The sequence below is a fragment of the Oryctolagus cuniculus genome, chromosome 1 (genome assembly GCF_964237555.1).
Source record: "Oryctolagus cuniculus chromosome 1, mOryCun1.1, whole genome shotgun sequence".
Lineage (NCBI taxonomy): Eukaryota > Metazoa > Chordata > Mammalia > Lagomorpha > Leporidae > Oryctolagus > Oryctolagus cuniculus.
This window is the reverse complement of record NC_091432.1, coordinates 21,702,727-21,730,723: the sequence shown is the minus strand read 5'-3', so window position 1 is coordinate 21,730,723 and position 27,997 is coordinate 21,702,727. Positions and strand designations below refer to the sequence as shown.

Below are 27,997 nucleotides of genomic sequence, written 5' to 3'. Positions count from 1 at the left end.
GGTAGAGGATGAAAGCAGTGTGAGCACCTGGACGGCTCGTGACACCCGAGCAAACTGTCCCCTCCTAGGGAGGAATGACCGAGGAGGTCATGCAAGGTGGCAGGCCAAGGCCGAGGCTGAGGCTGGAGAGCCGCGAACGCCCTCTTAGTGACAGCTGTTCCACGTAGATTAGTTTCCCCCAGAGAATCAATGGGGTCACTGAACCCCCGCCAGACAGAAGCGAGAGCAGGCCTCCAGGGAACAGACTCCATTACCCAGTGGTCGTGTTCACCTTGGGTTCCAGGAGCCCATGACTAAGGCTGTCTTCTGACTCAGTGTTCGCTTACACACACGTTACCAAGGTTCAAGGGTGAGTCTGTGATGTCACCAAGGTTCCCAAAACAGAGCACAGTGGCTGCCCCCTCTTGCATCAGAAAAACACGTGTCGTCTTGACCCCGTGACTCAGGAGCAGTGTGCCAGATGAATTCCAAACCAGGATACGGGAAACCCGAAGAAAGAAAATGAATAGAAATGGAGGAAAGTAGGGCACACGAGCTAGAGTTTCTCTCTCTGCCTTTGGGGAAAACGTATAGTGTCGTCTTTCTTTTTATCCGTTTCCATTCCATGTTGTGAGATTGAAGATCCCCATGATCCTGATACAGTGCCAAAGGCTGGGCCAGCTCTTACCCAGAGCTCGGGTGCAACACTGGGCCTGCCGGGCTCTGCTCCCTGAGAAGCTGCCTGGCTCCTTCCATTATAGTTCCTGTTTGGGGTGTGTGTGTGTGTTGTTAGATAACTCCTTTCTCTAAGAAATGCTAAAATCCTTTACAAAACGTGAGCAGCATGCAAAGCCTTCCTACTAAGGAGGGCCACGTCATTATACAATCAAAGCAAATCTCTGTTTAATTCCTCGTTGTTCTCCTAGTAAAGCAAACAAAACCTGGCTGGGGTGATACAGCCAGCGCCGGTTCTGGTTGGACATGTGACACTGGGAGATTCCTCTTCCATTCCTTACCAGTGAAAGAACTGGCAGATGGTGCCGAGTCCTGCAGCCTCCCTCCCTCCTAATGGAGGGTCATGATCTCTCCTTGCATCAGCTGTGCATTTGAGCGCCTCACTCCTCATCCCCGTGTCTGGCAAGGAAGTGAATTCCTGTTCTGCGGCAGACGGGTTGGACCACCCCTCGGGTTTCTCCATCAGACGGCAGCGTACTGTAGCTGTTGTTGCTTGCTCACACCATAGACACCATATGCCAGAACTGCCATTTTTTTTTTCACCACTAAGATAATGTCCGCTCTGAAACGTCAGGGGGTGGTTGGCATGAAGTCAGAGGCTTTTGGAATGGACAGGAATTCTAGACTGTGGCAAAGGACAACCATGCTCAGCCACTCTGCCCAACTGGTTCTTCCTCTCCTGGTGGTCAGGCTCACCTAGGAATGAAGGACAAGGACATTCTATTCACATTAGGTCTAAGGCAGGAAGCAAGTGCAACAGTTATAGCATGAAGAAAGGCAGGGTGAGTTTTTGTGTTTTTTTCAGCTGTCCTTTTTGTTTTGAGCTTCAGCCTAGTAGGCTGTGTCCTACGAGCTTTTATATTAGTCCTTGCCACCGCCCTGCAGGAGACACTGTTCCCCTTGTAGAGACGAGACGGTGTCTCCAGGAGGTTAAGTAGCTGAACAGGACTTGCAGAGTGAGAGCCAAGTTCAAACCACGGGCTCAGCCCCAAGCCCACGTGTTTTCCCCATGCCATGCTGAATTTAGGTGGAAGGAATACCCCACCAGGCCTCCTGGAAGCCTGAGCCTCAGGACTTGTCCCTGCAGAGCTGGCCACAGCGACCCACAGGCCACCTGTTTGTCCCCTGGCTTCCCTGTGTGTGAGGGCAGGCATCTGCCTGTCATCCCTCCTAATCAATGTTGACATCTCCTAATCAGAAACCATGTTGCTGACCAGACCAGCAGTTGGCCACTGAACTGAGAAAGCTCATTTTCTGGGGGGACAGAGCTGTTTTCCGGTGAGTTAGGCAAATTCTCAGCCAAACTCCTGGTGCATGCATCCAAGCAGGTACTTTGAGAGGTAGGCGAGTTTGTCCCTTATGGTTCCTCCTCTCCTTGTGATCTGTGAGTACTTTTGGGGACCCTGAATGATGCCCAAGTCAGTGGGAAGCTCCTTTGTAATAGCTACCAATGCCACTACTCTGGTCAACAGAAAGCCCAAAGGAAAAGTCAGGCTCCACACTAAAAACGCCTTGCCAACAGGCGGCTTGTCTTGAAGCACAGGTCGGAGCAGTGAAACACTCAACGTCAGATTGTATCCGCAGTACTGAAATGAGGATCTGGGGTAGGCACTGGTCAAATCCCTGATAATGCTTCCTGGGAGGCAGAAGATGATGGCTCAAGTGTTTGGGCCTTTTGCCACCCGCATGGGGGACCTGGATGGCTTAGCTTCAGCCTGGCCCAGGTTTTTCTGTTGTGGGCGTTTGGAGAGTGATCCAACAGATGGAAGGTCTAGGTCTCTGTCTTTCGCTCTTGCTCTCACTTGCCATTCAAGTAGATGAAAATAAACATAAAAAATCCAGGATCTGTTTTGCTCTCTTGTTGACTACACCACTAGCTCAATCACTAATTCAGTTTTGGTCACAGCTAATGCAGCTGTCATTTCCTTGTGGCACCCACTCCCCGCTGCCTCCGTGGTTGACCTGAGCCTGCGGGGTAGACAGGGCAGGTCTGTCTGCACCCATCAGTGACGGGCGCTGGCTCTTGAATTGTGTCACGGCAACCCCGAAAGAGTTAAGCAGGCCTTGCAAGGAGCAGAAGGCTCCAGTTGGAGAGTTTCAGAGAGAGTGTCCTGACACATGACGGCTTCCTGCCCTGCTGAGAATACTTCTTCCTTGAATTCTGGCAGCTTTTCCTTGGCTGCAGAATATCTAAGACCCACTTTGCCTTTTCTGGTCATAAACACTTGTAGTGTTGAATCTGAAGTCTTGATTACTTTTCTTAACAGTGCTTTTGAGAAAGCTGAATGTTTCCATAGCGATGCATTCTGTTTGTTTAAATCTTTCCTTATACACGATTCCACCCACACCCTCTCTTCAAAGGGACCTTGTTCACAACTGCCCGCTCCCTCTCTGCCCGCCGGGTTCTCTAGACGGACCTCCCCCAACCCCAGCATGAGACCCCTGGCCCCTGTTGGATTTGGGTTGCTGGAATCTGTTCTCGGACGTGATTTTTTTTTTTTTTTTTTGGTGTGTCGGCGGTCAATAAGGAAATGACTTTGCTGTTTACTTATACGGGAGGAGAACGCAGACTGATGGTGCTTTTCCCGGCTGGTTTGGCACTGGTATGGCTTCTTGTTAGAAAAACCTACCCCAGCCTGTGGACAGAGCCCCGTACCTGCGGGGCTGTGGGTGTTAAAGCCCAGAGTGGGGATGGGGAGGGGCAGTGTCAGAAAACAGTGTTGTCATCCAGGTCAGTGCTGTTCAGAGGGCCATGGATGACATCGCTTGTTTTGATGATTTCCGTGCTGTCAGCCCCCGTCCGGGGAAGGCTGATGTCACACTCCCTCAGCACAGGGACAGTCCCTACTCCCCTGTGATCTCCAGAAGGGCTGACCGTCACTGCTCCAGCAGGGCCCTGGCCTCCCAACCCCCTGATCCTCATTCCTGGTGGCCGGTTCTGGTTTTTATGGAAAAGAAAGAGAAGGTGGGGGTGGGGGGAGCGTCTTACCCACAACGGGAGTTATACCCAGGGGCAGCCCTGTGGGATGGGGCGGGCTCTTTGTAAACACGATGGACCAGCATTTACGAGGTTCAGGGATCCGGTGGCCCATGGCACCTGCTGGTCACTGTGAGTTCCCCGGCTGGAGTCCGCGGGTGGTACCTGCCTGGGAGTTGCGGGCGGGAGGAAGCTATGGGTAGCGCAGGCAGGGTGAGTGCGGGAGCAAGAGTGCACAAGGCTCTGCTGGAGAAACTGGGGTGGATGTGGCAGGAGGCCCCTGCCCCAGGCACCCTGGGCGGGGTGGGGGTGGGGTAGTGCTCCACACTTACACAGGGACGGGGGTGGGTACCCAAGAAGTGAAGAGATGTAGGTACCCTTACTAAAGGATGTTTGTGGGATGGCTGGATGCAAAATGCTAGGAGGCTTCCCCAAAGCTCTGGCCCTGGGGATCCAGGCTGCTGGGCCCACCCAGGCACTACGCAGGAAAGTCTTAGAGAGCAGGGAACCCACAGAAGTGTCCCCTCTGGGTGCTCTGTCCAGGGATTAACGGCCCATTTCTTCCCAGTACCCTCTCCCTGACCTCAGCCTTTGTCCTGTCTCCTGGAGCAACAGGGAAAGGTAGGCAGTGGCCTGGAGGTAAAAACCAAAGAGGGGAGGTCTGAACCTGTGGATTCTCCCTGGATGCCTGCTCTCTGTGCTGTGCCCCAGGGGAGGTGGGCTAGGGACGTCTTCTGCTGCTGTGGCCCTTTGCCTCTGGGCACCCTGCAAAGGGTGAGGGTTAGAGTCTACTCTCCCCATTGAATAGATGAGAAAACTGAGGCGTTGCCACATTGTGCAGCATCTGAAGGGGCTGAGGCAGCAGTAGCACGGAGATGTACTATGTCAGGTGTCTAGGCCCGTGTTCTTTCCACCACTAAGAGTGACTTGGTACAAGAGAGAACACAGGGGCAGCAGCCCCAGAAAGTCACAGTGCCTCTGGGGCTGCCCTCCAAGGAGTAGTTCTGATGGCCTCAGAGTGTGCACCAGCCAGGTGGCTCAGTGTATGGCAGGGGTCCCTGCTTTAGCTTGGGGGAGGGGGGCAGCAGCATCCTGCTGAATACAGCACAAGCCCAGCCCTTCAGCAACTGAGGAGTGGAATTAGCAGGACAACCTCGGGCAGTCCTGACCCCGGGTCACCTTTGTGTTCCAGTCCCAGTCCTGCCTGCAAGGGTCCAACTGGGCAGCAGCAGCTTTGACCCAGCCTCCCTCCCCAGCCTGCTCTTCCGTCAGAGCTACTGCCTGAGCTCTTGCCGGAAGGGAGGGAGGAGAAGCCTCAGTGGGCCTCGGGCAGACCTAGCCTTACGTCCCAGCTCCACCCCTCCTAGCTGCGTCCCCTCGGAGCAGCCGGTCAGCCTCCAGGCCTTGTTTCCTCGGCTGTGAAATGGCACTGAAGCAGCCCCCAGGGGAAGAGGGGAGGGTCGCGAGGGCTATCTCATGCATGGAATGTGTCTGACATGAACATACTGGGTCACGCAATACTTTAAGTGCAACCTTCCCCTTGCCCTACTAACTCCAACCTTAACCTGTATGATGCGGGCTACCCATCTGTGGCCAGCGGATGGCCCAGTGGCCCTACCCTGGCCCTCGGCAAGCTCCCCTGGTGCCTCTGCAGGGGTTGGGGACACAGAGGCTTTTGGAAGGATGGCTGGAGTGACAATTGGGCCCCAGTTCACGTTTAGGCCCAGTTGCACTGAAGCCACTCCTCAGAAGTTATTTAGACAAAACCAAAGAGAGCTCCCAGATGCTGGAGTGGCCTTGGACGGATGTGTGGCTGTCTCACGGCAGCCCCACCACCTCTCCCAGGTTACTGGTCTCCTGATGCACCATCCCTGGCTGGATTCTGTCACCTTATCCCCTGGAGGTCAGTTCTGGGTGGCTTCCAGCACCCCAAGCAGCTCACCGGCTCAGTTAGCCCCACTAGCTTCATGGTTTCCTTGCTTCTGTCAACCCATTTCCACACTCTGCACAGAAAGCCTTGGCCTGGAAGATTAAACGAGATTGCTGGGCTGGAGTTCTGTTCGAGGCCAGGGCTTTTATGTCCAGAGATTGTGTGTCTGCTACAGCGGGGGATTATAAAAGGAAGACACAGTCCCTTCCATTATGGAACGAGGACAGTGTGACTTTCATTTTCATTGGGAAAATGAGTTTTTTCTCTTCACTACAAAAGGAGTATGTATTTGCAAGAAAAAAAATTTTTAGGATAAAAGCTCATTTGTAACTTCACAAACCATAGATGACAGCTTTTCAGATTTTTGTAATGTATTCTGTCTACATGTTTGTATCCTTTTAAAGTAACACCAGACAGACTTCCAGTCCTATAGCCTTTTCCTACTCACAGACATCCATGCCTGACATTAAGCACTGTTCTGCATCATCATTTGGAGTGGCTGTGTAGGGGAGGATGCAGTCATATTTGATCGAATCAGCTTCTTTGCACCAGATATCGATTCTTGATGGTGGTGGCAGTGATTTTGCCGTGAGTGACAGTGTGTGGATTTTGGAAACCATAAGAACAAGTGGTAGGAGGCAGGGTGGTGTCGCACCTGAGAGCTCACACTTTGGCTTCATTCAGACGACGATTCGAATAGTAGCTGGAACAGGTAGCAGGTTTACAGAGTCTGGCGCTGTTGTTAAATGCTTTACATGTATCAGTGCCGGATCTGTTAATGCCCACAGCAGTCCATGCAGTAGACCCTACTTTTTTTTTTTTTTTGATAGGCAGAGTTAGACAGTGAGAGAGAGAGAAAGGTCTTCCTTCCGTTGGTTCACCCCCAAGTGGCTGCTATGGCTGGCGCGCTGCACCAATCCGAAGCCAGGAGCCAGGTGCTTCCTCCTGGTCTCCCATGCCGGTTCAGGGCCTAAGCACTTGGGCCATACTCCACTGCCCTCCCGGGCCACAGCAGAGAGCTGGACTGGAAGAGGAGCAACTGGGACAGAATCCGGCGCCCTGACCGGGACTAGAACCTGGGGTGCCAGGGCCACAGGCAGAGGATTAGACAAGTGAATTGCAGCACTGGCCAAGTAGACCCTACTTTTATTTGGTACCATCCCTTCCCTGTGCGTAGCTGTTCTGTAGCAAAAACCTCTGTGCACATCTCGACCGCTTCTTAGAATGAATTCCTGGAAGTGGGGCTGCTGGCCAGGATCCAGAAGGCTGTGCATGGCTGTAAGGCTTTAAATCCATAATGTAAATGGCACTCTGGGAAGGGCATGCAACTTACCCAGCTGCCTGTGGATCTGAGAGGCTCCCACTGTGCTCTGAGTGCTGGCTGTGTACTAAGTGCCACAGCTGATAAAGCCTCCCTCCTTGAAGAAGCTGTCCTGGGCCTGGCACAGCCCAAGTAGGGACTTGTATGTTTCAGCCACCATTTGTGAGATCACTGTTGTTTCATGACGTTTGTTGGGAAACCAGGATACACAGTTCAAGGTGAGAGTGAGGGTGAGGAGGGGTTCTGCCTAAAAGCACTCCAGGGGTTGGTGGAACAAGAAAAGCGTCATGTGGGGTGATCGGGGAAGGCTGCATGGTGGAGGCAGCACGTGGAGAACGGGGAGGAGAATGCTAAGTGACAGCCACCAGGCTCACAAGCAGTGTCCTGGGCTTCCACTGGGAGCACTGGGAGGAAGACGGACCCAGGTCAGGCCCAGGAGCCCACTCAAGTAGTGGGGGGAGCCTCCAGGAGCTGGAGGGTGATGCTTAGGAAGATGTATTTGTCAGGAAGGAGGGCTTGGGCCTGGAGTGGGAGCCCAAGTGTGTGTGTGTGTGTGGCCTGGTGAGGAAGAAAGACGCTGGGTTTCCTGGTGCTGGTGGCACCGCCTGTCCCATGGGTGCTGAAGCAGGGGGAAGAGACCCAGGCCTCCGCATGAGGTCCAAGTGTCAGTGTTGGTGTGAGGAAGCTGGAGACATTGGCTTCCATCCCTGACCACAGCTGCTTCTCGCTGTGCCCTCCTAAGCCCTGGTTTGCCTAGCAGGGCCGGCCCCTGCCAGCAGACAGGAGCACCCTGCCCCCACCACACCACCCCCGTGGAGCCTGGGAGGGCAGAAGAGCAGTGCACCTCTGGGCCTGCTTCCAGAAGGTGGGCGCAGGCCCTTCCCGGGGTCTCTCCCTTGCATGGACACCCACCCCTGCTTCGGGCAGGTCTGAAAGAGGGCGGGGAAAGGCCAGGTTCTCCCCTCCCCCCAAACTCGGTCCACGTTCCCAAGCTCCGCCATCAGAGAAGGATTCCCCCTCTTAGGAAAGAGAGAAAGGGCGGCTGGGAGAAGGGCAGATGTTGCCTGTCCGGTGTGCATCCCTTCTTGGTTCATTGCGACGAAAGGTGGGAGATTGGCCGCCAACCCCCATGCTGCTCCTGTCTGAGACACCTTGGAGACGTGCTCAGGTGTCCCTGGGCATAGACCTGGTTCTAGTCTCTGCTCCTCCGCTTGGTACTGCGTGGCCTGTGGCAAGTCCTTAGCCCAAGTCTCTGCACCTGGAAGGGTTGTCCATCTCAGGATGGCAGCTGTGCCTCGGGAATGGGGCGGAGCCTGAAGGGAGAGTCAACACACACCTGGCGGTGGGCAGGGGCTGATGGACACACCAGGCCCTGGCTGCTTCCCATTCAGGCTGGGACAGCACAGGGTGAGAGGCGACAAGGCAGGAGTCTTCGTCCTGTCTCTGGCCCCTGGGCAATGCTTTTCTCTACCTTTGGCCTCAGTCTTCCCATCTGTGAAAAGTGGGGCTTGAACCCACTTGATGTTCCTATTAGCTCTATTGACTATAAGCCATGGTTAATAAACAAGACTTACGCAAGCAGAAAAGCACAGCTTCCTGAAGCGGTGCTTTTGGACACGTGTCTCCTCGGCTTGTTTTGTATTCTGCTGTCCGACACCGAACGTGCTAGTCACGGCCCCCGAGCTGATGATGTGGCCCATTAGTGAGTCACACCCCGTGGTCTACAAGCACTGACCCAGCTCACCCATCCATCCGTCCGTCTGTCTGTCCTGCCCCTTCCTGCTCAGGCAGCCGCCAGGTGTTCTCCCTCCCCAGTGTCCTGCGGTTTCATTGCCCCCATCATCCGAGCCTTTGTGGTCTCCAGCCTCAGAGTCCTGGGACTGAAGGCGTGGGCGTGACCCGAGTTGCTGGGAGAGCACTGCTCCTCGGGTTTTCCCACCTGGGGGCCCGGCGTGGGGCCCCCGAGGTCCCTGAGTCCTCACTGCCCAGCAGTGCACAGCCTGTTCCATGGTAAGAGCTGGGGCATCTGGGCGTGGAGAGGAGCCCCAGGCCTCTTCCTGCCATCACCGTGGGGAAGGGAGGAGTGGGTTTCGCTGTCACCTCCGCTCCCCTCTCTGTCAGAGCCTCTGTGCCTGGGCTGCAGGACACCAGCCTTCGCCCTGGAAAAGTCATCAGCAAATGGAGCCTGGCTGCCCGCAGCATAGACCCTCCTCTGGCTGCCCAGCCAGCTCCCCGTCGCCTTGTCCCTTTGCCCTTGGGCAGTTGCTTTGGCAACTGACAGACCAGGGTTCAAATCTCAGCCCTGCCTCTGCCTGGCTGCATGGCCCTGGGGAAGTCCCCTGCCATCTCTGCCTCTCTCCTCACACTTCTCAGAGGACAGGCTTGAGGGTGAGGCGACAGGGACAGAGCAGGTGCCCAGGACAGCTCATTCCTTTAGAGCCCATCCCCTGTATCCTTTGAAGCCTGCAGATGCTCTGAAGGGAGAGGGGGCACTGCCCCCCACAGGCAGACAGCATCTGGGAGAGCCCAGGAGGGACCCCCACCCACCCCAGCAAGTCCTGACAGGAGGGCCTGGGTGCAGCAGGCACCTGTGGCGTCCATGGGGCAGCTTGAGGCAGAGTCTGGGGAGCAGGGACTCTGGGTCCCAGAAATGCACCAGCAGCCAGGCTTGGGACCTCACCTGACAGCATCCTCCCATCCAGGATTCCGGGAATCCATTCAGACACTCACCCACCACGGGGCTTCAAGTTTACCTGTTTGCTCCCATAAATCATGTAGCTTGACACTCATAACCAAGCCTTCTACCCCCAGGAGGAGGGGGCAGGCATGAGCCTGTCCCCTCCCTGCAGAGTGAGAACTTTCTAGTGAATGCCAGACCACGATATCCCAGCAGGCAGCATGGAGGCGCCGTGTGCTTGTTCGCACGCCGTTCTCCATTTCCAGTGCTGCGTGACAGGCGGCTGCAGGCGGCTGCAGAGTCCGGAGCACTTTGGTTTCAGGGCCCCTGCTGCTCCACAATGGTGAATTACTGAAAGGTGAACTTGATTTAAAAAAAAAAAAAAAGATGTATTTACTTATTTGAAAGTCAGAGTTACACAGGGAGAGGCGGAGGGGCAGAGAGAGAGAGAGAGGTCTATCATCCGCTGGTTCACTCCCCAGTTGGCCACAATGGCTGGACTTATACAGATCTGGAGCCAGGAGCCTCCTCCCCACCACCCCACATGGCTGCAGGGGCTCAAGGACTTGGGCCGTCTACTGCTTTCCCAGGCCACAGCAGAGAGCTGGATCAGAAGCGGAGCAGTCGGGACTCAAGCCAGCACCCATATGGGATGCCGGCACTGCCGGTGGCGGCTTTGCCCCCTACACCACAGCACCAGCCCCTGAAAGATGAACTCTAAGCAAGCTGGGGACAGATGAGGGAGGGCTGCTATTCCGCAGCTGAGGAGGTGACTCCTCCAGGGCTCTGCACTCAACAGCCACCCTCTTTGTCACATCGGCTCTTGAGTGGCAGAGCCGAAACGACTTGCTCAGGGCCACGGAGCTCCAACCACAGGGGCCCGGAGGCCCCTCCCAGGCTGCCCCGCTGCTGGGACTTGGTACAGCGAGGAAGTCTGTGACTCTCTGGCCTCTGCCGTTCTGGCTCCCACTGCCCTCTGCTTTGATTTCCAGGAACCAGACGCCTGTCGTAACTTTGCAGCTCAGCATCAGTTGCTCGGACTTGCCTAATGGGGTTCATTGTCCTGGCTCTTGGTTCAGCAAAGCCAGTGAAGTTTTTCAGGATGGGAGGCTGCAAGCCTGGGCTTCATGCTTCCTAGCTGGGGGCTGTCTCTGGCCCTGAATTTCTCTGTCTAAAATACAAGAGCTGGTGTCTAAGGGACCCATTCTCGACAACCTGTCCCCCAAGGAGGCAGGAGGCTCAGGGTAAAGTCCAGAACTAGGTTCCAACCTTACTCCTTCTTGCCTTGCTGCTTGCTGTGTGACCTTCATCTAGTGTCTACCCCTCTCTGGGCTTCTCTGTCTCAAAAGACAGCAAAGATAAACCTGCTGTGCTGAGGTCACAGAGGCAGAAGTATTCTGCAGAGGTCGAGGGCCACAGACGTGTGGGTTTTCATCCTCATCTGTGTAATGATTCTCAATACCAGTGGTTTCAGAAGTCCCCCCCCCCTCCCGCCCCAGGCCTGAAAGAGAGCCCCTGGGAAGGACTGAGCCACAGAACCTGGCTGGCAGAGCTGCGCTGGGAAGCAGGCCTTTGGCAGGCAAATGTATCCCCAGTGCTGACATCAGCACCAACTTTTCTGGACATCATCCATGGAGGTTTCCCGGGGCTCTATGGCCCTGAGCATCCCCCTGCCACCCCTACTCCGTCCCAGTGTTCCCCGGGACCCATCCTGGCAGTAGGGGTGCTGGGGTGCTGCCCCTGGAGGGACCCACCCCTGCAGGCTTCCTGCCAGCAGCTGGTGTCCCATTGCAGCGTGGCCAGGGAGACCCAGATTTAGACAGTGAGCTCATTGCAGCACAAATGGGGCCACTGGGGCGGGGGCACTGGAGTGGGACTATCTGACTGGGAGGGGGGGTTCCCCTGGCTCCTCTGCCTTCTTCCCCCCACCCCATCATCTTCTCTCCTTCCCTTCTCTTTCCCTCTCGTGCATACTGACACCCCCTCTTGGAGCTTGCTGGGGATTGTCATGGCAACCTTCCAGCAAAATTATCCAAACACTTTTATGCTCACAATTGTACCAGACGAAGTGCTAATTTTGAGTGAGGCAGGAGCAGTTGGGAGGATGCTGAAGTCACAGGCTCTGCGCGGAGAGCCCGCTGGGAGGTGGAGTGGGATCCAGCGGGAGCAGAGGTGGGGAGCAGGAAGCAGAACTACCCAGAAAAGGCCCCGTCGCTCACCCACTGTGCTTGGTGCTGTCCCCTCTTCCCCCTTATGCCACATCCCCATTTGCATTAAACATATATATATATATACACACACACACACACACACACACACACAATCACTGGGCCAAATATGCCAAAGTGTAGATGGACCGACATCACTGTCTATAATAACCATCACCTCATTCGGGGTGGGGCCCTGAGACCCGTGCTGGGGACACTTTCCCAGTGAGGTGGGGGTGGCAGGGCCAGCCAGCTGTCCAAGGCTTCTAGCTGGCAATGATCTGGGCCAGGGAGGCAGAGCCGTCTCAAGGAGGGGCCTGGCCCTCTCCCCCATCCCCTAGGGAAAAGCAGAGGAGGACAGGTGGGCAGACACCCCCATCTCAACCTGCTTCTTCCTGCCTTGACTGGCGTGTTCGAGGATCAGCGCACACCTCTGTATCCCAAGACGTGCTGCGTGTCCCCAACTCACTCCACCTGGGCCCTGCTAATGGCTGAAGAACTGGTGGATGGTTTTTTAAAAAACAAACAAATCCAGCTTTGCCCCAAAGCCAAGGTGTGCGTAGGGATAGTACAAGCCCCTCCCGGATCTGTCACTGTCTTCCTGCCCAATCTGGTCCCCTGCAGAGCCTCCTTGGAGGCGAGCCTTCCTATGTCCCTGCAGCCCAGGCTGCTTGCCAGTCTCCAACCCAAGAGGAAGTGTCTACTTCCTGCGAAAGGGTCCCTCCACCCCCATATTCTCCCAAGGATACCAGAAGGTCAGAGCTAGGCGGACTCCCCGGAAATCAATACGGCCGCCTCGCCTCACAAGTGGGAAAACTGCAGCGCAGAGGTGGGAGGCACCTGGTTGAAGGCCACAGAGTGTGTGGGTGATGGAACCGAAAAGGCCGCAGGACACGGCTCCTTGCCCAGCAGTAGAGACGTGGGGCACGTGAGCAATGAGCGCTGACTTCGGAGCCAGGCAGATGGGAGAGTACCTAAAGCAGAGAAGGCACAACGCCAGGCGCATAGCAGGTGTTCAACAGATGACACGTCCAGGTCCCTCCTCAGTAGTCTCGGGGCCACAGGCCTGCTGAAGAGGTCCTCAGCCAACCCCTGCCCCAGGGGGGCCAGTTGAGGCAGCACAGCCTGGCCTAGAAACATGGATGTCAACTCCTCCCCAAGCCCCCAGCCTCAGCAACTCAGCAGGGCCCCCACGAGGTGTAGAGGACAGCAGAAGATAGGACCTGAGCCCCAGGGTGGGTCCTGGGTCCCGAATCCCCCAGGTTGCCCACCGGCCTTGGCTCCTCTGCACTCTACAGAGTAGAAGGCTGTGGCCCTCAGGTCCTGGCAGCAGGACAGATGTGAGGGGCGTCCATCGAAGGGCATGTTGAGATCCACCTCTGCCCACTGCAGTCAGCGCCCCGACATGCCTGGAATTCCAGCCCTGGAGTCATCACCCAGAGCTCAGGAAGGCTCTGGCTGCCCTCCTCTTTTAAACCGTGAGTCAGACCAGGAGGCAGAAGCCACCAAAAGCCCCAAAGGCCACCGGAGCAGGAGTTCCTGGGAGCCTTTCCCTGTCATCTCTGAGTTCGGGGACTGGGTAGGCCCGGCTGTGAGGTCATGATGGCAAAAAGGAAAGTTTCTGTCATGCTGAAGCCACACTGGACACACGCTGAGGGGCTTCCCATGCAGTAATCCCTGGCTCCCAAGGGCGTTGCCTTCCCTCTCCAGGTGCAGCAGCAGCGTCTCAGGAGGCGTGACACACCCAAGGTCACAGAAGGAGCCTGGCGCAGCGCCAGTGAGAGTCCAGCTGTGTGCAGCCCGAGGCCGGCTCCTGCCAGCGAGGAGGGGCACAGAAAGAGGAAAATGCCCCCCTAGGGTGGGGGCTGGCCCTTGAGCCCTCCCGAGGCTGGGGGGAACTGTGGCTAGGGAGGGGCAGATCCTGTCCAGGAGGGGAGGTTCCAGTCTTTCTCCATTCCCCTCCCTTCTTCCTGGAAAGCCCCTGTGAGCAGAGCCCGGGGCTGAGCAGGGGATGAGCTTCTGTCTAACTGGAGGCCTTACTTTTTCTACTTTCCGGGCTCTGAGTTATCGAGGGGAGCACACAGCAGTGATATAGGGGCTCCTGCTCCCTGGGCTGGGAATCTGGGGTCTGGAGAAGCTGCGTGTTTTGACAAGGAGCCAGGGGAGCAGGGGGAGCTTGGCGGCAGCCCCGTCCACAGGAACCCGTGGCTCTGCTGAGTGCCGGCTCCATCCTGGGCACCAGGGAAAGGCAGCAGCTGATACTGAGAGCCAGGTGAGAGCGTGGACAATGTGGACATCAACAAACAGAGCAGGAGACCTCCGAGACAGGGCTGCATGGGCTGTGAAGAAGGGGATGGGGTGACGGAGGGGCAGGGAAGGGGGAAGGCTTCTCCGAGGTGAGGCCTCTGAAAACCAGGTAGGCAGACAAGTGGCCTGTGCAGGGCCATGCCGTAGTTCTGGGAGAGCTGGGCTAGGACCTGTTTCTGGACTCCCATTCTAACGGGCTCTCTCCTCCTAGAAACATCTTTCTCTCGGGTTCTGACGTGATCTCCTGGTTTCTCTCCTACCCTATTGGCCACTGCTCGTCCAGGCTCTTAACTGGCTCATCCTTCATCCGGGCCTGTCCCAGACCTCTGAATGGAAGGTGGGACCTCACCCAACCCTGCAGTGTTCACCACCCTCCATGCCCGACGGCTCTGACACTTCCACCTCCATGCCTTACCTCTACCCGGAGTCCCAGTGGCCTGCTTGCCACCTCCATGTGAATGTCTCATGGTTCTCTTAGGGCAACACTATACCCATGTAACAGAGAGACCCCGAATTCCAGGAGTTTAAAAATACCCAGAGTCGATTGCTCTCTCATACAGTAGCTGCAAGGGAAGTGTTTCCAGTTGGGGCAGCCAGTAAGCTCCATGTTACATACCTTACCCTGTTTACAAAAAAAAGAGACTAGTCCACTAGTGCCTGGTGGAACCAGGTGCTCTTATACTGCTCCACGTGGATACTCAGGGACCCAGGTTCATGGCAGCATTGCTTCACCCTTCAGCCCAAATGAGGGAAAAACATGGACGCATAGGACAGGAACTTCCTCTTCAGCACCTGAGGCAAGCGTCACCTCACCACTTGTGCCTACATGCCACTGCTGAAAGCTTAGACACACCGTTCACTCAGCTGCAAGGGAGGCTGGGACACGTGACCCAGCCAGGTACACAGCCAGCAGCCTCCACCACAGCCCACCCCCCATGACTGTGAGGACTCCCCGCTGTAGCGGAGGTGGCTCTTTGGGGTGACCCCCCTGTTCTGGGTTTCCCTAGCTCTTGGATTTGCTCACAACCCGCAAACAGACCATGACAAATCCACACCCCTTGGATGCTGATTCAGGCTTGAACAGTCCCGGACTCTCACAGTCCAGCCTTGAAATGCTAGTGCTGGGTGGCCGGCGCTGCGGCTCACTAGGCTAATCCTCCACCTGCGGCTCCTGCACATCAGGTTCTAGTCCTGGTCAGGGTGCCAGATTCTGTCCCGGTCGCTCCTCTTCCTGTTCAGCTCTCTGCTATGGCCCGGGAGTGCAGTGGAGGATGGCCCAAGTCCTTGGGCCCTGCACCCGCATGGGAGACCAGGAGAAGCACCTGGCTCCTGCCTTCGGATCAGCATGGTGCGCCGGCCGCAGCGAGCCAGCCGTGGTGGCCATTGGAGGGTGAACCAACGGCAAAGGAAGACCTTTCTCTCTCTCTCTCTCTCTCACTGTCCACTCTGTCAAAAGAAAAGAAAAGAGAAGAGAAGAGAAGAGAAGAGAAGAGAAGAGAAGAGAAGAGAAGAGAAGAGAAAAGAAAGAAAGAAAGAAAGAAAGAAAGAAAGAAAGAAAGAAAGAAAGAAAGAAAGAAAGAAAGAAAGAAAGAAAGAAAGAAAGAAAGAAAGAAATGCTAGTGGTGCTAAGAATGCCTTCAAAAACCGGGTAGGCTTCAGATCTGTGGTTCTAGTGAGTTCCATGCACCAATAATCACACACCTAGTCCCCCTCCTGACAGTGTTCCAAAATGTTCTCCCTTTCCTGCCCCAAGGACATCTGGAGTAACAGGCTGGGGCCACAAGGTGACACCCTTAGCATCATACTTTGCCCAAGGCGTGGTTTCTCCACCCGGTTTAACATTGGCCCATGGCTTTGAGAAGGGCTCCTTCCCCACTTTGCGCCTTCCGGAGGCCTGAGGGGACACTGCTCTGTGTGGCAGCATCTCAGGCCCAGTGGGCAAGGGGTGCTCAGAGACTCCACCAAGGCATGGGGGAGGGAGTGCTGCCCTGAGGACCTGCCCCCAGGGGCCCTGGAGGCACTGGGCAGGATGGACTTCACTGCATCAGCTCCTAGCTGGGGGCTACAAGAGCACCTGGTTCCTCCTTTTCAGTAAACAGGGTAGGATATGTAACACGGAGCCCTAGAGTAAAGCTCTAACTCTTACTGTGTTATTGTTAGTGCCATATCGGAGCAGTAGGCTTCTCAGCGTGCATGGGCGTACCCTGGGGACTTGGTGGGGGTCAGGAGAAGGGAGAAAAAGAGAGGATATCTAGGGAGGGAAAGAATTGTGTGTGTGTGTGTGTGTGTGTGTGTGTGTGTGTGAGAGAGAGAGAGAGAGAGAGAGAGAGAGAGAGAGAGAGAGAGAGACACCACGTGTGTGAGGGTGTCAAGGAAAGCAAGTTCGACCCTTCTTCCAAGCTAGGTCTGAGGAGCCAGATGCCCCTGCCGGCTACAAGGAGAGCTGAGAGCTGCCTGGCAATCCGCCCCCTCCCGAGACCCCGCTGCGTGCGCACTGCACAATCCGCAGCCAGATAACCCGCGCCTCAGCGACTCCATCTGGGATGGGGATGGGGGAGGGAGGCTGCGCCCCCGCGCCCGCGCGTTGGTACCGACTTGGAGGATTGTCAGAACGGACATTACCAGCCCAGGCCGGCCGATCTGAGGAGCCCCTGCCGCGTGTCTGCCGGGCGGGGGGGGGAGGGGGGTTCTCATGTGCTCCCGGAGCGCCTGAGGGCGGGGCCCGCTTTCCGAGGCCAGGGTGGTAGGGGCAGGCGGGCGGGAGGGGAGGGGGGCGGTGCCGGAGAAGGGGCCGTTACTTTCCCAGAGCGGCGAGGCGACGTCAGGCGGAAGGGCGCGGGGCGCGCACGCTTTAAATGGCATTCGCTGTCATCGGCGCTCGCATCCGTGTGGGCAGGACCGGGCTATATAAGAGGCGAGCCGGGCCACCGCGGGGCAGACGGCGGCAGCGGCAGCGGTGAACACTTCAGAGCGAGGCAGAGCGGTGCAGCGCAGCGTCCCCCCACCCCCGGAGCCCTGCGCCCCCCGACGGGCCCGTCTGCACGCACACCCCAGAAGCGCTGGCCCGGGCCCGCGAGGGCACCGCCACCCCACAGCAGATTTGGATCCCCCGACCGGTGAACCCCAGGCTGCTGCCTCCCGGGGGGTCCCGGTGCAGCGGCCGACCCCGGAGAACCCAGGCACCCCGCCACCCGGCCCCGCAAACGCCAGCGGCACCATGGCGGCCACCAAGCCCGGCGAGCTGGTGGGCGTTTGTTCTAGCTACCAAGCGGTGATGCCGCACTTCGTGTGCCTGGCAGACGAGTTTCCGCAGCCCGTGCGGCCGGCCAAGCTGTGCAAGGGCAGGGGCCGGCTGCGGCGGCCGCGCCAGTCCAGGTTCAAGACGCAGCCAGTGACCTTCGACGAGATCCAGGAGGTGGAGGAAGAAGGAGTGTCCCCCATGGAGGAGGAAAAGGCCAAGAAATCGTTCCTGCAGAGCCTGGAGTGCCTGCGCCGCAGCACGCAGAGCCTGTCTCTGCAGAGGGAGCAGCTAAGCAGCTGTAAAATGAGGAACAGCCTGGACTCCAGCGACTCCGACTCAGCCCTGTGAGGGCTGCCGCGCGCGCTCCGGCAGGCACCCTGCACCCGGCGGACCCCAGAGTGCAGGACACCGCCGCCCCTCGTGCGCTTGGACTCCCACCCGGCTCCCCCTTGGGTCGGTCGCGCTCGCTCGGGCCGCGGGCGGGCTCGGGGGGTCGCGGGGCAGGGGGGCTGCTTTCTTTGCCCATGTAAATGTTTATTTTTTAACTCCTCTCAGTACGGACTACCGCGAGTGTGTGCGCCGCCCTGTGCCTCGTCCAACTGCTCACACGCCGTCCCCTGGGCCCCTGGCACACGCCCGCGCACACTCACGCGACTCACTCTCGCCCGAACACTTCGGGAACTGTCAGGCGCGGGCCGGCAGCGGCTGTGGCCGGAGGGTGGATATTTATTTTTGCATTGCGATGGCCGAAGGCATTTATTTAATGGTCTTTATACTTGGATCTGTCTGTGAGGCTCCCAAATGGAGACAAATAAAACCCATATATTTGCACAGTGCGTTCTCCGGGCTCTTGGCTTCTTGATCCTTTGGGGGCCGGAGAGAGGCTCCCAATGCGGGGATTAGGGGAGGGAGGTGGCGGGAATGGGGCAGACATCAGGAGTCCTGAGTTGAGATTGCTCCGTGAACTTCGGTCACCGGAACGCGGGGCACGGGTCCACTGCCTGCCTGCCCAAGCAGATCCACACCCAGCCCAGAGCGCGCCAGTCGTCCTGGTCTGTTCCCGGTCTCCGGCGATGTCAAGCCGGGTGCAAACAAGGTGCCCTGAGGACAGAAAGCGCCCTCCTCCGCACAGTTGACCTCTTGGGCCCCGCCCCGCATCCAACCTCAAGGACCCGTTCCGTATCCTTTCCTAGCGGCGGGTAGGAAGATTCCGGAACCAGCAATGGGGAAATCAGGCGGGGAGACCCCAGGGAGGGCCAGGAGTCATCCCGGGTAGGGCGAGAGCTTGGAGGCGCATCCGCCATGGCTTCCCAGGTAAGGGCTCCGCTGCCCCCAAGCTGACTCAGCACAGTGCGGGGCGCACTTGCTCCTTGGGAGCCAACAGCGGCCGCTCACATCCTTTGATCCAGTTTCCTTCACCTGCTTCAGAGTCCTGCCAGGAGGCTGGGCTGTGTCCCTGGGCAGAGCCTGAAGGGCACTCGGGTCCCACCGAGTCCCCTGCACACCCAGCCTCCACCCCTGCCCCTGTGCCCTTGTTTATACAGATGAGAACACAAGTCCAGCAGCAAGGGAAAGTTCACCAGGAGAGCAGTGGCGCGAGCCCGCACCCCTGTCCACACCCCAGACGCCCCAGGTTAGTGGTGTCACTGGGCAGCCGGTGGCGACCAGGGCGACTTGCACAGAGGGGAACGCGCCACACCCGAGCAGGATTTCTCCACTCCAGACCCACTTTGGTTCGGCTCCAAGTTGCCAAGTCTGTGCATTCAGGTGCCCTCGGTGGGGGGAGGGGGGCTGATGTGTGTTAGAACAGGGAAGGTGGTCTCCCCAGCAAGCACCCATTATCTCAGCGCAACCCAGCAGAGGATCTGAACGTCCCTTCTCTCTGCACACCCCACCTCTTGGAGCCCTGGGCTCAGGAGAAAGAGAGCAGAGGAAACGAAACAAAGAAACAAAAATATTATGGGGCTGCAAGAGGACATCCTCCCCAAAGGCTTGGAGGTAGGAGCACAGGCCCAAAGCCTCTGTGGCTGGGGGGCTTTGTCCCCTGTTTGCGCAGAGGAGGGTACCAGTCATTGCAGGTGCTCCCTTGTGGTGTGGGATTGTGGCAAGGAGGCCCTGAACTGCCAGGGCCTCTGTCTTAGGGGGCAGGGTGGGCTGGTGCTTTACGGCGGTAGCTGCAGCTGCCAAGCCACGGCCAAGCAGGTGGGCGCTCCCATGGCGGGGTGGGGGGTGGGAGGAGCAGGGCTGAGTCTCAGAGGGCCCCTTTCTCTTCTCCCTCTAAAGATACTTCCTCAGGGCAGAGGGGGAGCACCTGGCTTCCTGTCCCTTACTCTTCTTGTCATGCGCCCCTTCAGAAGTAGCTCATTGCCACTGCTCAGAGGCCCCCTCCCTGGGCATCTGGAACCTCTGAGTCGCTTTCTTCCCCTTGAAGAACCTCCTAACCCAGCCGAAGGCCGATGTGGGGAGTTACCGCAGCCACCGTTGCGCCAGCCACCGCATCTCATCCCGGATTCCCTGCGCAGCTGCTGGGGAGTGCCGCCCTGAAATGTTTGCTGAGCTCAAGTGAACAAAGAGGCCGCCAGGCAGCTCCCTGCCTCCCTTGCCTACGTCCCGTTTCTTTTTCTTATTGTTGTTGTTGTTTCTTTTATTATCACTCAAGAAATATTTGTTCAGCACAGGTCACTTGCACTGCCACCACTCCACCATAAATGGGTTTAACATTTTGGGTGTTCTGCCTGTGTACGCCTGTTTATTTTCTTTTACAAAATGGGATTGTGCTCCATATGCTATTTTCAACCTGCTTTTTTACTGAATTGCATTTGTGTTTAATAACAGTACGTATGGCCCTGCATCATGGCTTTCATAAAATTCTACTGAATGGATACTTCACATTTAATTAAGCTAATGCCCCGCTCTTTAGTGTAACAGAGATGTCCTATTTGTCCCAGTTTCATGGTTTGGCCTGTATGTGACAGTTCTAGGAGTTGTGTTAGGAGGAAGTCTGGTAGAGACTGAGCGGGAGAGGGACAGGGGGAGGTGAAAGAGGGGGTTCTGGGGTTGTTCCAGTGTTTGGGGTGGGTAGACCAGATGGCGGGGGCGTGACCTCTGCACCACCTCGACAAGTGTGCTCTGCAGTGTGTGGAGGACGAGGGAGGGGAGAGTTGGGCAAGGGGCCCTTGGGAAATCCCTCTGGAAGTGCTGGGGCTCAGCTCCTCCTTGTATTCCAAGGCAGCACACAGCTCCCAGGAGTGGCAGGCTGGGCTGGGCCACTGAATGGTGAAAGAGGAAAAAACCTAGAGAGAGACACAGAGTGAAGAAACAGGAGAGAGACAGAGCGGGGAGGGGGATGAGGTCACTCAGGGACACAGAGAGACACGGAGACATGGAGAGAAGGTGCAGGTGAGATAGTGGAGAGATGCAGGGAAACACAGTCAGGAGGGAGTGGATGTCAAGAGGCGGGGGAGGTGGTGGTGTTCGGTCTGGTGTTTACGAAGCCAGTTGCAGCACTGGATCGTACATCAGAGTGCCCAAGTTTTGAGTCCCAGCTCTGCTCCCGGTTCCAGTTTCTGAGAAACAGCAGGTGGTGGCTCAAGTACTTGGGTCCCTGCCACCCACACAGGGGACATGGATGGAGCTCCTGGCTCCTGGCTTTGGCTTAGCCCAGCCCTGGCTGTTGTGTGCCCTTGGAGAGTGAACCAGCAGATGGGAGCTCTCTCTCTGATGGGGAGAAGGGGGTGGGGGAGGAGAAAGAGAGGAAGACTGGCTCACAGGGGGAAGGAAGGAAGGAAGCATAGAAAGAAACGTTTCGGAGAACAGAGATTAGAAGAGAGGGACAGGGCAGGAGGAGGCGGAGCACCTGTGAGGAGCTGGGGTGCGGGCCTGTGCCTGGGTGGCAGCGGCCAGCCCTGCCGTCTGGATTTACGGGCCCGTCCAAGGAGACGCCTGCTTCCTTCCCTCCCCGATCTGGGCCTCAGCCCGCAACCTAGGCTGAGTGATGAGTTTTCACACAGGCTGGAGCCCAGACAGAGCAGACGAACAGTGGCCATCTCCGCCCTGGCCGGCAGCCTCTCCTCACTGTGAAACATTTATCAGGGCGCTTCTTGGATGGATTTAAAAGTGAGCTTTGGCCTTTGCAGCCCACTGTGTGCCAACTCAGGGCCCACGTGGCATGGCGCTGAGAGGGAAAGGGCTGTCCGTGATCCCAGGGAGCTGGGGCAAGCTGTGGACTTGGACTTGGGAGCCTGTCCTCACGCAGCACATTTAAGGTGGCCCCTAGGGCCTTCAGGCTCTGCAAGTAGGGAGGCTGCCATTTAGTAAGCTGCTTCTGTGAAATTGTACTTTTCTGTTTTTTAAGACTTATGTATTTTTATTTGTGAGGAAGTGTTACAGACAGAGAGAGGGAGGGAGAGAGAGAGAGGTCTTCAATCCACTGGTTTACTCCCCAAATGGCCGCAATGGCCAGAGTTGGGCCAATCTGTAGCTAGGAGCTAGGAGCTTCCTTCAGGTCCCAAATGTGGATGCAGGGGCCCAAGCACTTGGGCCATCCTCCACTGCCTTCCCAAGCTGTCAGCAGGGAGCTGGATCAGAAGTAGAGCCGCTGGGACTTGAACCAGCGCCCATGTGGCGGAGATTTAACCTACTACAACACAATGCCAACCCCAGTGAAACTACTTTAACCCTGATTTGGTTTCCCAGGTTTTTTATAGATGAGAAAACCGAGAATTAGAGGGGTTGAGTTTCTTGAGCAATGCCACTCAGCAGGTCAGTGGTGAGCTTAGTTATAACCTGGTATGTGTATGTGTGTGTGTGTGTGTGTATTTAAATTTCACAATCTGCACTCTTTCTAGAACATGAAGCCCAGCTTCTTGCTCCCATGAGAATGAGGCGTGCAGATGTCCTCTGCCGGGGTGTAGCTTACCATGAGCTTCTGGGGCTCTGAGAGCCATTGCCTTCTGTTAGCTGAGGCCCTGGCCACCCTGAGTTGCTCCCTATCAGCGTGCACAAGGCTAAGGCAGAGCCATTCCTGTGAGCTGGGAGACACGAGACTTCTTGGCTGGTGGACTCTGGCTCAGTAATCTCGTAATGGCTTCACTGAGGCTTCTTAGCTTTTGAGCAGTCCACGCACAACCTTCTCTCCCACCACTCTGTCACACTTGGGTCACAAATTGTCCCTGCCTTCCCTAACTCCTCACAAGACCTGTGCACATTTAATCCCACCGCGGCAACTGCTGCCTATAGAACCAGGGCTGGCATATCCTCTAAGCGCCCAACAGGTTCCTGGGACTGCTCGACCTTTCCTCTGGGCCCCCATAAGGCACAGCAGATGACGGTGGGGTCCATTCTAAAAATTAGAGAGAGAGTGAAATCTGTAATAGACAGATATATATAGTGATGGTGCTGGCCCTGCATTTCTAGATGGGAAATGTGTAATCTGTGTGTATGGAGGAGGTGAGGGCCAAGGGGCTCCCACACAGCCGTTATCCTCTCAACCTATCTATGCTCATGGCCGTCCTGACTCATAATCACTGCCTGCCCATTCAACTTGCAGACCCATGATGGAAGCTATGGATTGTCCACCAGCAGTGACTTTCTCAGGGCACACAGTCAGTGTAGGTGTATGACCCTGTGATGGTGCGTGTACCACCCTTTTCCATCATGCTACCCAAATGGGGGCATGGATGTCCTTGCAGCCCAGCAGTGTTCATGCCAACAAGGCCATAGCCTTAAAGATGACAGAGAAGCAAGATGCAAGGACCCCGAGACCTTGAATGACCTTGTGGAAACGAACAGCCTGCCGGTCTGGAATGATCACCATGCACTTTACATGTGAGAGCATACACTCCTGTCTGCCCTGAGCTGCTGCATCATTATTGGATTATTAGTAGCCTTCCCCAAGCATCAGTAAAAAGAATTAGTACTGGCGGTGGGCACTGTTCTAACAAAAACTCTAAAATATGAGACATCAGCTGGGAGGTTTTGCTGCCTGCAGAGAGGGGAAACCTATTGCAGGTTGGAAAGCTGGAGACCCTTGCTATCCCTTGCCAAGCATTTGGTCAAACCATGGTTATGACAATTTGGAAGGCTGAGCAGGTGCCAACCCAACCCATAGCTCCAGGAGAAGTAGCTCTATAGAGCCAGAATAGTGCTGTGCATTGACTGTTCTTTGTATCTCTTTGTAAATTATTACAAGAGAGACAGGAGAGGGGCTGCCACTGTGGCATAGCTGGTAAAGCCACTGCCTGCAGTTTTGGCATCCCATATGGACGCTGGCTCGAGTACTGGCTGCTCCATTTCTGATCCAGCTCCCTGCTAATGGCCTGGGAAAGCAGTAAAAAATGGCTCAAGTGTTTGTGCCCCTGCACCTACATGGGAGACCTGAAAGAAGCTCCAGGCTCCTGGCTTCGGCTTGGACCAGCTCTGGCCATTGCAGCCATTTGGGGAGTGAACCAGCAGAACCTCTTTCTCTCTCTCTCTCTCCCTCTCCCTCTCCTTCTCCCTCTCCCTCTCCCTCTCCCTCTCCCTTTCAAGTAAATAAATAAATCTTTTAAAAAGAGAGACCAGAGAGATGGGAAGGAACAGAGTATCTAAAATGTGGGGGTTCACAGAGGTGAAGGCACCCCTCTTTCTGACCCACAGAGACAGAGTTCAGGCTGCTGTTTCTTGGAGTCTTTCTCGAAGGCCACCCAAGAAGCCCAGCAAAGGGCCAGCTCTGGAGCAAGGTTAGATTAAGGGCATTATCTTCCCACAGAAGTTTATTGTCTTAGACTCTCCCTGTGCTAGTCAAAATTAAAATGAGAGGAGGAAACAGAATCATAAGGCAGGCTGCAGAACTCTTCTGAGAAAACATCTCTGGGTGTGGTTTTTGGCACCTGGAGCTGTCTAGAAAGAAGCACACAGACCAGAAGCTTTTTAGGTATTTGAGGAATTTCATTGCCAAGGCAACTAGGAATAGGAATGGCTGGCTGTGACTGGTTGACCCCCAAAACACCCCCCCCCAGGAGGCTAGACTTTTTGACCTTTTAGCACCTTCTTCCCTGCTGATGTGGGTAGAGAGGATGATGGGAAAAGAGACTGGCCAGATAAGCCACCCAAGGAACGTCCCCCTCTCCCACGGCAAAATCTGTCCGTCGCCATGTGCTAGTGACTTCTCAGTGTTTCCGTTCTTCCTTTGCCAGATGGAAATTTTTATTGTGGTTTTCCTACCGCTGTCCACCACTGTATCTGGGTGGGGCATGGATGTGGGGAAGATCGGGGCCGGGGGGGCAGTGGGAGGGAATGGACGGCTTACTTTGTAGTTCTATGCCCTGGGACCATGGGGAGTGTGTGGCTCTGGAGAGGACTTCATCCCCCCAAGATGCCTGCCCTTTGATCTGGAACTTCCTGGAATGTGGGGCTTGGCAGGGGGGTGAGTGTGAGGTGTGGTGGGAAGAAGGGTCACAGGGGTGTCTGGAAGCCAGCCGGGCACACAGCAGTGGAGGTCCACAAAAACCTGTTGTCTGCTTCTGCCTCCTTATAAGCAAGTCTCAGCCTCTCCAGCTCCCTTTCAGTGAGCATGACCATGGGCTGTCTCAGTCCATTTGTGCTGCTTTAACAAAATGCTTGGCGATTGGTAATTTATCAAGAACAGGAATGCTGTTTCTCAAGGGTTAGACTCTGCGCAGCCCGAGACAAAGGCAGCGGCAGAGCTGATGCCAGGTGAGGGCTGCTCTCTGCTCCCAAGAGGCCTCCTTGCCGCCCCTCTGTAAGGGGTGGACCTCATGTCCTAACATGGCGGAATGGGGAAAGGCAGAAAAGGGGACCCGAGAGCGCTCCTTTCAGCCATTTTATATGGCAGTAGCCCACTCATGACATCGGAGCTTTTATAATTGAATTCCTTCAAGGCCCTACTTCTTAAAACCACCAAGTTTCAAGATGATGGTTAGAGGGGGCACACTGAAGCTGCGGCATGAGCCCGAGTCCCCCACTGGAGCAGCCAAGGGGTGATGCACACCGTGCTGGGCTAGTCCTTGGCACAGTGGCCACATTGCTCCCATGTTCTGGTTCTTCCAGAACACAGAGCCTGGGTCCCTCTGTGACCTTCACCCCAGCATGAGGACAGTGCCCAGGGGGCCTGCCTCGGGACGTGGTGCTGCCTGTGGGTGTGGGGTGAGGACCCAAGATGGAGTGTTAGCAGGGAAAGAAAGAATCTTCTGTCTTCCTTCCAAACCAGCGCATTCTTGCTGGGTCTCTTGATCACTGCACTTGGCATTAGACTAAGACGAAGTCATTTCTCTCAATCCGTGTCCAAGCAAGAAGATGCTGTCCACCAGTCTGGCCCGGAGCAGCTTTTCCCACGATCGGAAAACTATCCTGACAAGGGGTGGGGACGTCAGACTCCTACCCCTATGTGCTCCCGCAGTGGGGGTGGGGAGAGATGAAAACGGCCTAGTGAGGGTCCTCGGCTGGGACTGCGGTAAGCCAGACCCTAGCCTGGCTCTCTTCCTCCCTTGCTGTGTGGCCTGGAGCAAGTCACTTCCTCGCTCTGTCCCTGAGGGCTCTCCCAGCTTTCAGTTCTGGAGTTAACATGAGGTGTTTGGCTCCAGGCTTCGTGCAGGTGCAGGCAGGCAGGGCACACAGCCCCTGTCCTGTACAGATGGGGAGACGGAGGCGCAGAGAGACACAGCAGAGCCTTATTTGCGACAGCAGCAGTTCTCCCCTAGTTCTTTTCCCCAATGTTGGGGAGAGTCCCAGAATCTCTGGGCTGGGCTACTCTCTGATGAATAATTCATGCCAAACCCAAAATAACAGTCCAAGCACAGTGCTGCTGCAGGGTTGGGACCCCAGCCAGGGTGCCACCGCACCACAGCCTTGCTCCTGTCCCCAACAGGAGCTCTTTCAGACCAACCTGCTGGCCTCTCGGAAGCCTCTGACCTTCTCTGTGATCTGGGGAGGATTCTGACGGCGCTGCTCCCTCGCCCATTGCCCAGAACATGAGGGAAATTCTAGGCAAGGCCAGACCCCAGGAGCCTGCTATGCCTGGCCCTGTGCCCTATAAAACACTTCTTATTGGTTCTTCTATATGTTCTCGGGTTTATGGAGTAGCTGTCCTTTGGTGTGAAACCCACAGAAAGCATCTGGCCCCACTGAACCTGCTTTGCGACCATTCTCCTTTTTTGTATTGATATAGATATTTAAAGCTACAATTTTCCCTCCAAGTACTTCCATAACTCTCCTTGATTTTCACTGTTCTATAGCAATACTGCAGTTTTAGTTTGCATTTTCTCTTTGACTCAAGAGTTGTTTAAGGGTCCGGCACTGCGGTGTAATGGGTAAAGCCACTCACTGCCTGCAGTGCCGGCATCCCATATGGGCACCAGTTCGAGACTCGGCTGCTCCACTTCCAGCTCAGCTCTCTGCTGTGGCCTGGGAAGAACAGTAAAAGATGGTCCAAGTACTTGGGCCCTGCACCTGCATGAGAGACCTGGAAGAAGCTCCTGGCTCCTGGCTTCAGATCGGCACAGCTCCGGCCATTGCAGCCATCTGGGGAGTAAACCAGAGGATGGAAGACCTCTCTCTTCTCTGTCTCTGCCTCTGCCTCTGTCTCTCTCTAACTCTGCCTTTCAAATAAATAAATAAATCTTTGAAAAAAAAGAGTTATTTAAATGTTAATTATAATTTTTTTCCAAGTGGAAGGTTTATATATTTTCGGATTTAGTTATTAATTTCTTTTTCTTTAAATTTATTGGGGCTAAATAATGTTTTCCACAGTATTTATCATTTTGGGAAGCTGCTGTGATATCCTATGTGGTCTTGTGAGAGAAGATGAAAATGTGGTGTGTTTACTGTATCTACGTGTCAGATCTTCCTAACAAATTGTTATTAATATCCTCTGTGTCTGGCATGAAGACGAATAGGTATTCAGTGCAATCTGTTCTCTTGTTCATCCTGGCCACAGGATCAGGCTGTATTTGCCAGCCCTTCTTATAGATTGGTGGGCCCATGAGACTAAGTTCTATATGATGGAATATCCTCTGAGTAGAATATGTGTGCTATTTCAAGACTTAGGTCTTATGACTGTAAATGTGCCTCTTCCACATTTCCTATCTTCTCTCTGCCAGCTACAACCCCGATACAGTGGTGGTTCAGCTTCTACCATGCTAATGAGGACCCAGTCCTAGGGACGCTGGCCTGAACCTTTGGAGGGAAACTAACAGCCTGATGAGAAAGAAACTCCTTTACTCTTTTTTTTTTTAAAGATTTATTTTACTTGAAAGTCTTAGTTACACAGAGAGAGGAGAGAGAGAGAGAGAGAGAGTGAGTCAGAGTCTTCCATCCATTGGTTCACTCCCCAGTTGGCTGCAGTGGCCAGAGCTGCACCAATCTGAAGCCAGGAGCCAAGAGCTTCTTCCAGGTCTCCCACATGGGTGCAGGTGCCCAAGGACTTGAGCCATCTTCTACTGCTATCCCAGGCCACAGCAGAGAGCTAGATTGGAAGTGGAGCAGCCGGGTCGTGAACCAGCGCCCATATGGGTTGCCTGCACTGCAGGCGGCGACTTTACCCGCTATGCCACAGTGCCAGCCCCTCCTTTTCTCTTTAAGTTATTATTATGTTGCTCTCACTGACCTGGTTTCATTCTCTAATGG

At 55.6% G+C, this 27,997-nt stretch overlaps 2 protein-coding genes across 5 annotated transcripts in view; both read left to right on the top strand.

Moving 5' to 3' along the window:
• Window positions 1-27,997, top strand: part of LOC100346860 (probable inactive 1-aminocyclopropane-1-carboxylate synthase-like protein 2) — a 162,852-nt gene that overhangs the window by 18,300 nt on the left and 116,555 nt on the right. The window lies entirely within an intron of this gene.
• On the top strand, window positions 16,949-18,210 carry C1H11orf96 (chromosome 1 C11orf96 homolog). Its single transcript, XM_051826231.2, has one exon. The coding sequence runs from the start codon at window positions 17,351-17,353 to the stop codon at window positions 17,720-17,722; it is 372 nt and encodes a 123-aa protein (XP_051682191.2). The 5' UTR covers window positions 16,949-17,350; the 3' UTR covers window positions 17,723-18,210.

Bases quoted from the DNA above. Each gene is read 5' to 3' on its own strand.
- C1H11orf96 (XM_051826231.2), top strand. From the start codon at position 17,351: ATGGCGGCCACCAAGCCCGGCGAGCTGGTGGGCGTTTGTTCTAGCTAC.